This window comes from Tripterygium wilfordii, chromosome 3, assembly GCF_013401445.1.
Source record: "Tripterygium wilfordii isolate XIE 37 chromosome 3, ASM1340144v1, whole genome shotgun sequence".
Classification (NCBI taxonomy): domain Eukaryota; kingdom Viridiplantae; phylum Streptophyta; class Magnoliopsida; order Celastrales; family Celastraceae; genus Tripterygium; species Tripterygium wilfordii.
In genome coordinates, this window is record NC_052234.1 from 10045326 (window position 1) to 10058639 (window position 13314).

At 37.2% G+C, this 13314-nt stretch overlaps 2 protein-coding genes across 2 annotated transcripts; both read left to right on the forward strand.

The window, feature by feature from the left end:
* The first annotated feature begins 1065 nt into the window (after nt 1-1065).
* LOC119993525 (probable LRR receptor-like serine/threonine-protein kinase At1g67720) lies at nt 1066-9120 on the forward strand. Its single transcript, XM_038840697.1, has 15 exons — nt 1066-1458; nt 2076-2604; nt 2881-3386; nt 3600-3732; nt 3862-3933; nt 4026-4094; nt 4172-4243; nt 4427-4495; nt 5707-5861; nt 5949-6190; nt 6977-7103; nt 7170-7238; nt 7333-7519; nt 7970-8105; nt 8520-9120. Exons 1-15 carry the CDS (start codon nt 1377-1379, stop codon nt 8853-8855), a joined length of 2784 nt encoding a protein of 927 aa, XP_038696625.1. The 5' UTR covers nt 1066-1376; the 3' UTR covers nt 8856-9120.
* Nucleotides 9121-9270: 150 nt separating this feature from the next.
* Nucleotides 9271-11936, forward strand: LOC119993535 (nuclear transcription factor Y subunit B-8-like). The gene is made up of 7 exons (XM_038840708.1): nt 9271-9431; nt 9581-9831; nt 9964-10093; nt 10281-10286; nt 10380-10454; nt 10595-10645; nt 11489-11936. The coding sequence occupies exons 2-7, from the start codon at nt 9602-9604 to the stop codon at nt 11531-11533; spliced, it is 537 nt and encodes a 178-aa protein (XP_038696636.1). The 5' UTR covers nt 9271-9431; nt 9581-9601; the 3' UTR covers nt 11534-11936.
* The last annotated feature ends 1378 nt before the right edge of the window (nt 11937-13314 follow it).

A 13314-nucleotide genomic window follows, 5' to 3' on the forward strand; every position in this document is an offset into this window, starting at 1 on the left:
AATAATAAAAGTTTGTTGGTAATTGTTATAATTTGAAGAGATGAAGAGATGAGAAGAACGACATGAAATAAATCAAGATTCAATTCATTTGAGATATTGTCCATATTTCATACTTAAGAGGCGCGATTGATTTTGTCATTCAAATAGCTCATCAAGTGTTTGGAGGTGGATATAAACTTATGAATCACATGATTAATACTTATCAAACCGATGCGAGACATTTTAACTCGTAGAGTAATTAATGAACAAAATAAGCACACTAATTTTGTGTTAGGTTAGTTAGTTTATATTTTTCAATATGTCAAAGCGCTGCCACGTCAACAAGGGGTCAAGCATCAAGCAAGCAACAAGGGGTCAACCAGTGGTCAATGTATGTATATTTATGTAGACGACAGCCAATCTCATGTGGAATTCCAATAATGTTTTGTGTTCTGCAGCGTGTCATTTACTGTCCGGCAGCGCGTGCATTGCCAACAAGATTATTTATTTACTGTTTTCTATTTTCACAAAATCATTTAATAAACTAAAAAAAATTCAATTACTTAATTACCTCAACAAGCCATCATTTTCTCCAAGTAAGAAATCATTAATTATTTTATTAACTGAAAAATCTGTCAAAGTAGAACGATTATTTATTTACTGTTTTATATTACAAAAATCATTTAATAAACTAAAAAAAATTAAATTACTTAATTACCTCAACAAACCATCATTTTCTCCAAGTAAGGAATCATTAATTGTTTTATTAACTGAAAAATCCGCCAAAGTAGAACTGAAGAATCCCCTCCAAACCATTTCACAGGACAGCCAGCGCGTGTCGCAACCACGAGCCTCGGTGATCAGAATCATATGCGGTCAGGAACACGTGAGATCAGACGGACCCGTGATCTGATGCCATGAGTTAAAAAGCCATCAGTGGGGCCGTCTCAGTCTTTCATGCGATGGGAGAATCTAGTCAGTTAATCACAAACAAACTGGGCCCCATATATCCCATCACTACAGTCCACTACGAAAATTGGAAAAGTTGAAAAAGTAAGGGGATTGCAACAGCAACGAACTCCTCACTCTTCACTACTCTCTCTTCCTCTCTCTCTCTCCAAATAATTCACAACTTTCTCGCTCTTTCTTTTTTGTTTTCTTGGAATCCAAACAGAACTGGCCACTTATTTATGTTTTTTTCTCTCTGAAATACAGAAAAGCAGAATCAGTCTACTTGCATATGTTGGTTTTATTTGCTAATTAATCAGTGAGTCCTGACTCCAAACTTTATATCTGTCGAGTGAGTGGCCTGGATTCTTCTTTTTCTCGCTGTTCGTCTTTTGGTTTTGCAAGTTTTATGTTCACATCGCATCACTCGCTCGCTTCGCACGGGAGAGATGGAGACCCGGCTTCCTATTTCCTCTCTCATAATATTCTTTGTTCTTCTTCTAATGGATGGTTCCTATGCTCAGATGCCTGGTAACCTGTCTCTCTCAGTCGCTCTTTGTGTGTTTGTGTCTCTGTGGTGATAACTGAGAACTAATATCGTGGTGTTTAGGAACTTTCGTTTGCAGCATAAACGGACGGATTTTACTTCATTGTATTTTGGAATTTTCATCTTTCAGGGTTGAAATACGGCAATGATTTAGAATTTCGTAGAAAGTTTTGTTTTTGTTTTTGTTTTTTTTTTCCCTCCCTCTGTTGAATTCATCTTATATTTGTTAGAATTTTTGTGAAGGGAAAGAATTGAAATTGGAGTTGAATAAGCAACTGCAATGACAAATGTCAAACATAAACACAGAAAACCACTTGGTCTTTGTTATGGTATGTATATTTATTCTGTTATGGTATGTATATGATCCTCAAAAGCCCAGATGTCAATTTGAATTATTAATGGAGATGAGTGAATTATACATCCTCGGAAAGTTTGTACAGTTGCTAATCATGGTTTTGTATTTTATTTTTATTCTGATATCTAATGTCTGATGTGTTAAACCTGCTTGTTGATAAAAGGTTGCATGGAAGGGTGTAACACTGATTCATGAAACATCCTGTGTCTGACCCATTGACGTTAACATACTTTATCATGTAATCAGGTTTTGTGAGTCTGGACTGTGGGGGTAATGAAAGTTTCACTGATCTACTCGGACTTGAGTGGACTCCAGATAGTATTGTTTATGGGGAAACAGCTACCGTATCTGTTGCAAATGAGACAAGGAAGCAGTATATGACACTAAGACATTTTCCTGCAGATTCAAGGAAGTATTGTTATACTCTAAATGTCACTAGTAGGACACGCTATCTTATAAGGGCATCATTCTTGTATGCTGACTTTGACAAGAACAATGTTTATCCCAAATTTGACATTTCACTTGGGCCCACTTACTGGTCTACAATTGTCATCTCAGATGCTGATGTGATGGAGGTTCGCGAGCTTATATTTCTAGCATTGAGTCCCACTATCAGTGTGTGCTTATCCAATGCTACAACTGGGCAGCCATTCATATCGACGCTTGAACTCCGACAGTTCAATGGTTCAGTTTATTACACAGACTATGAAAACCAGTTCTACCTAGGTGTTTCTGCAAGAATAAATTTTGGTGCTGATAGCGATGAACCGGTCAGGTGGGCTCAAATTTTCTAGTTGGAAGTTCAAATTGTTATGATGCTCAAAGTAGTGTTGATTTAATGCTTGTCTTAATATACGCCATGAAAATTCAATAAAAGCTAACAATATCAGTCACTGAATTTTTGTTCAAACCTGGAAATGTTTTTGGAAAAGTTGAACTGGAGACACTATAGTGGTGTGTGTTCATGGGTTCATGTATACTTTTGTCACTTACGAACCCAATTGTAAGCTTGTAGCACGAAATGGGAACTAAACCAAGGCTGTTTTTGCAGGTATCCTGATGATCCATTTGACAGATTATGGGAATCAGATACTGTCAAGAAAGCAAATTACCTAGTTGATGTTGCTTCTGGCACCGAGATAGTGTCAACTACTATGCCAATAGATGTTTACAAGCGTGACTGGCCGCCTCAAAAAGTTATGCAGACTGCTGTAATTGGAACAAATGGATCGTTATCTTATCGATTGAACTTAGATGGTTTCCCTGGTTTTGGATGGGCACGCACATACTTTGCTGAAATTGAAGATTTGGCTTTAGATGAGTCCAGGAAATTCAGGTTGATAGAGCCAGATCAGTCTGATATGAGCAAACCTATTGTAAATGTCCAAGAAAATGCTCACGGAAAATATATCCTCTATGAGCCTGGATATGACAACTTGTCCCTCCCTTTTGTATTATCATTTAAATTCGTGAAGACTAAAGATTCTCCCAGGGGGCCTATCTTGAATGCTATGGAGATAAGCAAGTATATTGACAAAAATCATGGTTCCTTGGATGGTAAGTAATTTATGGTAATCGGAAAGCGTCGGTTTGATTTGAAAATGAGTCCATCATTTTGAGAGTCTTTGGCTTTTATATGTTTAGAAGCATAACTAATGCTAACTTAGCTCCATCCTTCTGTACATTGATTTGCGAGTATATTTCATACTTTAATGATGAATTTTGATTCTCTAGTTATGGCTCATCTGTTTTAAAATCCATGGGATGCAGGTGAAGTTATTGCCAGTTTTATTTCACTCTACTCATCAGCAGACTGGGCGCAGGAGGGCGGTGACCCATGCCTGCCAGTGCCGTGGTCCTGGGTTCAATGTAACTCAGATGTGCAACCAACGATAGTTAAAATGTAAAGATTTATGTCACATGCCATCAGTTTCATGCATATAGTCTGTTGTGTCTCTGTGCATCTCACTAGTTGTTCGGTATCATATTGCTCTAGAAATATATTATGATCAAGTTACCGTGTTCTTTGCAGCTCCTTGTCTAGTAAGAATTTGACAGGGATTATACCTTCAGAGTTGACAAAGTTGACCGGTTTGGTTGAGTTGTAAGTTTTAAAATGTACATCTGTTCTAAAACTGCTGCAATAAGTCAGAGCCCATTTTTGCTATCGTCAGTCACCTGTTTTCTGATATACAGATGGCTTGATGGGAATTCATTGACTGGTTCAATTCCTGATTTTACTGGATGCACCAACCTGAAGATCATGTAAAGTCTTATGACATGTTATTTTTAATTATTATTTTGATCTAATGCTAAGCTAACCAAGATCACCACTGATGTAGTCATCTCGAGAACAATAAGTTAACGGGTGAATTGCCTTCCTCTCTTACAAACTTACCAAATTTGAGGGAACTGTAAGTTTTCTGCTCTTGTACATGCTTTCTATTTTGAAAACCTTCCATAAATTGAAGTGAAGCATGGAATATAAATGTTGCATTAGCTGATGATGTGAGTGAGGGCACATTGTTTTAGTGCTATAAAATAATTTTTTTTAGATGCTAGATCTCTTTTAAACTAATGCATCTGATAATTGGCAGGTATTTGCAAAATAATCTGTTTGTTGGAACGGTACCTTCAGGTCTTCTCGATAAAAACTTGATATTGAAGTAAGTTTCATTTCTAACTAATGCAATAACATCCCTCTTTCTCATCCGAAAACTTGTGCAATGTTGTTTGGATTAATTTTTAAGATTTAAATCCTATAAGCAATAAGAAGAATCTGTCGAAGTATTCATATATTCTGGTGTGATATTGTTTGATGTAGTTGCAGTAAATAGTTACCTTTTTTCTTGTGGATGAAAAACTAGTTACCTGGATTAAAACATCATTTGCATAATAAATTGGTTTTATTGGTCGAAAGAAGTGCATTAAATAATGCCAGGATATATAAATACTCACACACCATGGAACTGAATGGGGAAAACACCAACACGGGGATAGCCCAGTTGGTTAAGAATCTTCTCCTTGGTGATCACAGATTCATGTCCTGTGTGTTGCGACCTCTGCATAATTTCTAACAAGTCCCTGGCGAGGCTGAACTTTGTGAACCAGATCCACCGTGCAAATGGCCTTCTCCAACTGTGCGTTTTGTTGTGGCTGCGGTGACGGCTTGCCCTAAGGGCAGTAGCTATGGCTCAAACCTTACATTCCGCAACGGGTGGGGACTCTCATGGTCACGCTCGGGAGGGTTGATATAGTGGTCGCTCATGCCCTCCCTTTTTCCTATGAAATAAAGAATGGGGGGAAAACAGAAACTGCTATTCTCTTTTGGTAAATCATAATGCTTTTGACTACCAACTATTTTATGGTCTTAGACATCCAAGCCACTCTAGATATAATAGTATGAGCAGACTCTAACTTATGGATGCTAGTTAAACCATTTCTTGGATGATTAAAGAGGATGCCAGTTAAACCCTTATGGCGGCTTTGATAAATCAAATAATTTACCTGTTGATTAGGCTTTTTTTTTTCCTCTTCAAGGTTAAAAGATTGTAAAGGTTTTTGGATTGTATCTCGCACTTAAATTAATGATTGGTGATGGTTGTCTGAGTGTCGAGGACCAAATGCACAACAGTGTGTCCTAAAATGTCTGTTTGGTTGTTGACTTTTAAGGTATATTCTCAGATCTTATACGGATTTCATTTTATTTACACAGGCTTAACCGGCAACATATTTTACTCAATTTCTTCTTTTTCTTGCTCTCCGTTATTCGTTGCACATGTGCAAGTTTAGATGACTCGTACTTTAGTATCTTAACCATTGTATTAGATGGCTCATACCCTAATATCTTAACCATTGTATTCTTTGGTCTGTGCAGCTATTCTGGAAACAGTAATCTTCATGAAGGGGCCAGAAGTGGGAAGCATACTAATATAATTGTTGGTGCATCAGTGGGAGCTGCTGTTCTGCTGATAGCCACGATTTCCTCTTGCCTATTCCTTCACAAGGGCAAGAAACGCCATTTTGATCAAGGTATGACACTGAAATTATTTGAGACTTAAGAGTTAATCTTAGCCAATTAAATATCTTGTATGCATGAACACACCGACTTTCTCTCAGAGCAACTTAAAGGTTCCATTCCTCTCCAACGGCTGGTGTCTGTATTAAGTGATGCTCCTGCAGAAGCTGCTCATCTCTTTACATTAGCTGAGATTGAAGAAGCTACCAAGAAGTTTGAGAAGAAGATTGGCTCGGGAGGTTTTGGAGTTGTGTACTATGGGAAAATGAAAGATGGGAAGGAAATTGCGGTCAAGGTTCTTATAAATAATTCCTATCAGGGAAAGCGAGAGTTTTCAAATGAGGTAAGGCTTCATACATGGCTGTAAATTTTCTTTCTTTTACTGGCTACTGGCTAGTGGTAAAGTTGGCATTGGTGAATTATTTTTGGTGGACACATTTATGCAACTGTTGAGGATAATTGGTTTTCGCTTTTTATAGAGATATTCTGTTGGTTTAAAATTGGTCAACAATTGCAGTGGGAAGAACAAAAGTTTGTTGAGTGATGCTTTCATTACTAAAATACATTATAATGGATGTTTAAAAAAAATGCAGCTTGGAAACATGTATGTAAACCTTCATCTGGAATTTCAGGATATTTTAGAATCAGTAAAAATTGTGGTGTGGTTATTAAATTGTTTGCATTTGAGGCACTGGCTAATGAAGGTCTTCTTGAACCTGCCATTAGAATGAGGTGGCATAAGAGCATAGGAAAGCACACAAAAGTCTGGACTTCTCCGTTGTATTGAAAATTTAGCAAGTATGTGTAACATTTGCTACTAATTAACAGTACGAGTCCTTGAAGGTGATGTTATAGGTTTCGAGTAAACAAAGAATTCCTCTGTATTTGTTAGCAGAGTCGAGAATGAATTTAGTCAGAGCAGAATTTGCTATGACTGATAGGCATATTGTTTTCTTCTTTTTGATACATGAAAACAAGTTGTTTCCATCATTGCAGCAATAAGATTCCCAAACCCCAACCCAAAACCAATAATAAATAAGCTTAGATTTTTTTCAATTTCTGATTTCTTTTGGGCCTCGTGGGATCTTTGGCTAGCCTTTTTTGAATGACAATGTTACATTTTGCATAGGTGACACTTCTTTCAAGGATACATCACAGGAACCTGGTACAGTTTCTTGGGTATTGCCAAGAAGAAGGAAGAAGCATGCTTATATATGAATTCATGCACAATGGAACTCTTAAGGAACATTTATATGGTAGGTTTCTGTATTTTTAAAGTGAAGAATATTAACTTGGATGTTACCAATTAACATTCTTGGCAGGCCCCTTAACACAGGAGCAGAGTATTAGCTGGATCAAGCGACTTGAGATTGCTGAAGATGCTGCAAAAGGTTTATAAGCAAGGGTTGAAATTTTTTTGTATGAAATGAAAGGCTTGTAAACTCAGTTATTAACTTGTTTTGATGTGTTTTCTTACTTCATCAGGGATTGAATACCTTCATACAGGCTGCATTCCAGCTATTATTCATAGGGACTTAAAAACCAGCAATATCCTTCTTGACAAACAAATGAGCGCCAAAGTGTCAGATTTTGGCCTTTCCAAACTTGCAGTAGATGGAGCTTCCCACGTCTCAAGCATAGTTCGGGGCACTGTAGGCTATCTGGATCCCGAGTAAGGGATTTTTTAACTTGATTATTTTTTGCTTGAAATAAAATTATTAGCACCACATGATTAAATGCTTGAATTATATTGCTCCTGTAATATAAGATTTTGAACATTTGAATAATTATAGCAGGCTGTACTGTTAGTTGCTTTAAGAATAAAATTTTCCTTGCAAATGCATTTGAACTTGTCTCTTGTTTTCTCTAAATTTTAAACCGATCCATGTCTTTAAGTACATTTTTTATGGACAGAAGCATGCCGAATTCATTTTAAATATTTTAAGTCTATCGAGATCCTCTGTGCCAAACAAGGAATAGAAGTCGTATATCTAATGCATTTAGCCATATTCCATTTGTGGATATTAGGCATATGAGTTACATATCTGATTCATTTTAGCTATATTCCATTTGTGCCCTCGTTGGTTGTGCATTATCACTGTTTCATTCTGATGCCATGCAGGTATTATATCTCTCAGCAGTTAACAGACAAGAGTGATGTCTATAGTTTTGGTGTCATCCTTCTTGAGTTGATGTCTGGACAAGAAGCCATATCTAATGAAAGCTTTGGTGCTAATTGCCGTAATATTGTTCAATGGGTAAGCATACTTTGTTACATCAAAGCCGGATACAATGAACTTTATGAATGCTAAGTATTGAGTATATCCAGAAATGATATGCATTTAATTATTATACACATAGTTAAGTCAACTAACATTTAGCTTCTCCAGGTGTTGTGACATGCTTTTTTTTTTTGGTATGCTTTTGGGATTGGGGTGGGGGGGAATGGGAGTTGAACTCTGCTTCTCTTGGGTACGGTAATGAGGCATTAACTACTTAAGCCAGTGGTTATCCCCAATGTTAATTGGTTTAACATGGCAAATATGCACCATGGTTGTTAACCTCTGTACTTTCTGGTGTTTGTTGTTGGGGAATAAATTGAAGTATCGATCTGAACAGAAAAGTTGATGAAGTTGGTTTTTCATTAATTCCTTGTATCCGATGTATTACAGGCGAAGTTGCACATTGAAAATGGGGATATTCAAGGGATCATTGATCCTTCACTTCGTGATGAATATGACATCCAGTCAATGTGGAAGATAGCGGAGAAAGCTTTGATGTGCGTCCAACCACATGGACACATGAGGCCATCAATTTCGGAAGTTCTTAAAGAGATCCAAGATGCTATCTTAATTGAAAGGGAAGTCATGGGAGTGAGAGAAGGCAACTCTGATGAGATGTCTAGAAATTCTGTTCATTCTTCCCTCAACTTGGGTTCCCTTGATATGGGTGGAACTGAGAATTACCTCACGCTGGATGAGTCCATTGCGCGACCAACTCCCCGATAGTTCTTGCTTTTCAGTCTGCACAGGCTCATATTCTTTCTTGTTTCCTTTGTTTTTCCTTTTAGATTCTCCTTAGTATTCCATATTCTTTATATATGTAGAAATACACTGTTGGAGGTCCTGAAGAGGGGAAAAAAGTCAAGAACTTGTAAATTTTCTGTGCTTTGTTTATGCTTATTTCATTTTGATTGTCTGCTTCGACTTATATGTAAATTCCTGATATATTTGCATAATGGAAAGCTTGTCCCAAAAAATGGGTAAATTGTGATTGAATTCTAAGGTCCTCCAAACGACATTCAAATTTGTCGTAGGGACGAAGACAGAGGCCGAACAACCGCACAAGAGTCAAGACACGTGAAAAACACTTGCATTAAAATAAAAACTAGAAAAAGAAAATAGCGGAACGAACAAAGGGTGTAAAATAAACAGGAAGGAAACGAACGGTGTTGATAAACCTGGTTCTCTCATCCGAGTCGTCTTCTGTCTCCTCTTTCCTGCAGCGTCCGATCCCTTCTCTTTCTCCTTCAATCCCAGACATCTCCTTCACTCGCGCCCTTTTACAAATCCTCCGCTTCACAGGTGACCCCACTTTCACTAATTTCACACACAAAACACATTGCACTATCTTCTCTCTCAATAGCGCATCTCTCTGTTTAGCCTGCTAGGGTTTCTGGTTTGGTTGATCATGTCGATCGATCATTATGATGATAATTGTTGTGTGGTGCTAGGGTCTATTTCTCAAAGCGAGGATGGCAGCGGCTGAGCAACCAACGAGTCCAGGCGGAGGGAGCCACGAGAGCGGCGGTGACCAGAGCCCGCGATCTAATTCGAATGTGCGGGAGCAGGACAGGTATCTTCCAATCGCTAATATAAGCAGGATCATGAAGAAGGCGCTCCCTGCCAACGGCAAGATCGCGAAAGACTCCAAGGAGACCGTCCAGGAATGTGTCTCCGAGTTCATCAGCTTCATCACCAGCGAGTAAGACAACGATTGTCTTTTTTAGGTTCTTCATTGTGGTTTTCGGATGTGATTGATGTTATTCCGTATCTTGTTTGGTTGGATTTTGGGGGGGTTTTGGTGGCTGGCGATTGATTGTTGATTATTTGGTAGAGCAAGTGATAAGTGCCAGAGAGAGAAGAGGAAGACCATTAATGGTGATGATTTGCTCTGGGCGATGGCCACATTAGGGTTTGAGGATTATATCGAACCGCTGAAGATTTACCTCGGTCGATACAGAGAGGTATATTCATGTTTTTTTTTTCTCCTCTTCCTCTTTAAATATCTTGGGAATCATGGAATTGTGCACCTAGTTTCTCTTAAGTATATGTTAAGTTTTGATTTTCTCTAATTTATTTTGGATCATTAAGATTTTACTGACAGATTACCTTTTTGCCTTGATTCTTTCCTGGATTCAATGTCCTTTGCAGATGGAGGTTAGATAATATCCCTAGCTTTAATTACTTCATTCATAAAATTGTTATGATATTTTTTTAGCAATTAGATTTTTGAATTGCATTGTTGGGCAGGGTGACACCAAGGGGTCTGCTAAGGGTGGAGATGCATCTGCAAAGAAGGATGTTCAACCAAGTTCACTTTCCCAGGTAGAATGTGGTATTTTAAATGAACCAGTATCTTTATAATTTTGCAATTTTATGCATCCAATTGACCTATGGAGTCAATGTTGTACAAAAGCTTGTGAGATGGAACTTATATGCACTCTTCTAATTTATAAACTCTGCAGATTTCTCATCAAAGGTCTTTCACACAAGGTGTTAGCTATGCAAACTCTCAAGTAATCTCTCTCTCTCATACACACACAGACATACAAGAACTGTTATCAGTTTAAATAAATAAATTGAAGTATCTCTCTGTGGTTTCTGTTGGGCTTTTAGAATGTGCATGGTAATGGCATTTGGCATTCATGAATTAACTATTCTTACAAATAAGTTGAAGTATCAATCTGTGGTTGCTGTTAGGCTGTTAGAATGCACAGGGTAATGTCATGTGGCATGTGCAATGCATGAATTGACTATTAATTTATCTGTGCATGGGAACAAGAGCACGATACACAGAAGTTTTATTTCACTTTGATTGTGGGCAGCAAAGTTCCTTAACATTTTTTTTATGAAGTTTCTAGTCGAGGTATTGTACTTTTGAAATATTTTTGGCCTGCAACATTCAATTAATATCTGAAGAAAAAACCTACATAGCACATCGCTGATCTTCCTAGCATGTTTTAACTGTCGGCACTACTACATGGAACACATGGTACCAGACCAACCTTAACCTTGCTGTTACTTTTCTTGATACCACTGCTACCACCACTCACATAAACTTACATGGAATTGTTTGGATGACGATGTTTCAATTTTGAGAACATATGATGTCTTTGTATCCAATTTTAAAATTGTTGTTTGCATATATGTTTATTCATGCATGTGCACATGGCTGATTATATATGTAAATGTAGGTCGGTAAGTATGTAGATATGCATCTGTACGTTTTTGTTTTAGTGGTTATCGTTGTGTCTCCTACATAACTTTTAACAAAACAGTTGGGTTCTCTTTCTCTATTAGAGTTTGTTGCAAATTTTTGTGTGTAATACCATTTGTTTGTATTCTTGGGATGTTTGTAGTCACAGGCACAGCATATGATGGTTCCAATGCAAGGTACCGAGTAGATATATGCTCCATTTCTACCTCTTCCGTTCGATTATCCCATTTCTGACCTGGTTTGGTACCAACAACAATAGTGTGCAAAGCTTGATCTATTTGAGCACTGCTGTTTCCAATGGCTGTGCCGTTGAATCATGTGTTAATTAGTTTATGGTGAGGTTGTATATTATTATTAAGGTGTTTTTCAGAGTAGAAGAGACCACCACAGGGCGTTAAATTGTAAGTCCTGGGAGAATTGTTTCTTATGATCTGTAGAGGGCAGAAATGACTAATTCTGTTATTGAGTCATCAGAAAACTATTTATGCTCTAACATTTCTTCTCTCTTTTTTCTGATGAATGTCCTGTACACCATAGAGGCGGAGGCTACTTTTTTCTTCTTTGCCAGAAAACTGATTTGGAAAACTTAAGAGTGGGTATAAATATATTCTCATCAGATTTACCGGAGAAACTGAGGCATGAATAGACTTTGAGGCTATGGGATTAACTGTTATTTTATGGTTTGGTCATTTTTGAAGTGTTTTCCATTGATATTTTGAAATGGTACTATCACCTTGGGCCTGGTAGAAAATTACATCTTTGATGCTGTGTCCATGTGATCTGGAATGTGTAATGTTGGTCATTACCTTAGATATTCATGTGTGGTGGGGTTGTTTGGGTTGGAGGTCATGGTTTTGTCTTTCATGGTACTACCTTGTTTGTTAGTTACTCAGTTTATCATTCTTGTACCGCATATTTTCTTCGGCCTTTTTCAGTGCCCTATTTTGTTTCCTCCTTATATTTTGGGTGGTAGGGACTTGGCATTGTGCTTACAGTTCCTCTATTTGGGTGGTATTGACTTGCAAAAGTTGCTCATTAGGGCAGACATAATCGTTCAATCAATGGCCTACTTCAGATGCAATGTCACTTTCCTCTTTACGTGAATGAACAGTGTTTGAATATAATCTATTAACTAAAATTACTCCCCCATCTCTTGTATGTACTTTTATGGCTATCCATACTCCTGCTACAATGAAGTTGATGGCATTCTTCGCTTTCCTGTTCATGACGATATTTTAGGGTTGGGAGGGGATATGCTGATTGATTCCTCATTGTCCTTTATTATAATCCTGTAGCTTATCAAAAGTCATGCCTATCTCCCTAAGATGGTATATACATACCGCCATTGTTTATAGAGAGCATCATTTTTGTGTTGTAATTTTTTAATCCTCATGTAACGTATCAAATTGGCCAACAGAAAATCTTATGTGATTTCTTTCCAGTGTAATGTCTCTCCAAATGCATGACCCAAATTAGGCGGAAATTCTTCTTAAACAGCATACAAATTTTGTGCAAAAGCCCATTAATGGTGACCAATCTCCATCATGAAACACTTGGGTGGGTCCCAGGATCATCACACTTCCTAAAAGACCGTCCAAAATTTCCCTGTCTGGCGTCGATGTATGATTTTGCGTAATCAACAAGTTTACGCCTAGTTTGGTAACGTATTTTCAAAGTAGTAGATATGTTAGTAGAAATAGTGGTAGTAGAAATGTTGAACAATTTTAATAGCAGATATGCTGCATGAATGGTTGGTAGTGTTTGATTCAACTTTTGTTGGTAATATTTATGTTGTGTAACATTTTGTGACATATTATGTACAGGGGTATTATGGATTTTAGTTGTAACAGATATATATAAATGTATTTATACATAAAAATTAATTTATAAAATAAAAATTATTAATTAATTTATTAAAAATGAAGATAATTAATTAATTTATAAAATAAAGGTAATTAATTAATTAAT

Bases quoted from the DNA above. Each gene is read 5' to 3' on its own strand.
- LOC119993525 (XM_038840697.1), top strand. From the start codon at position 1,377: ATGGAGACCCGGCTTCCTATTTCCTCTCTCATAATATTCTTTGTTCTT. The intron at 3,387-3,599 runs GTAAGTAATTTA...CATGGGATGCAG, and splicing joins AAATCATGGTTCCTTGGATG to GTGAAGTTATTGCCAGTTTT. The intron at 5,862-5,948 runs GTATGACACTGA...ACTTTCTCTCAG, and splicing joins GAAACGCCATTTTGATCAAG to AGCAACTTAAAGGTTCCATT.
- LOC119993535 (XM_038840708.1), top strand. From the start codon at position 9,602: ATGGCAGCGGCTGAGCAACCAACGAGTCCAGGCGGAGGGAGCCACGAG. The intron at 10,455-10,594 runs GTAGAATGTGGT...TAAACTCTGCAG, and splicing joins AACCAAGTTCACTTTCCCAG to ATTTCTCATCAAAGGTCTTT. The intron at 10,646-11,488 runs GTAATCTCTCTC...GGATGTTTGTAG, and splicing joins TTAGCTATGCAAACTCTCAA to TCACAGGCACAGCATATGAT.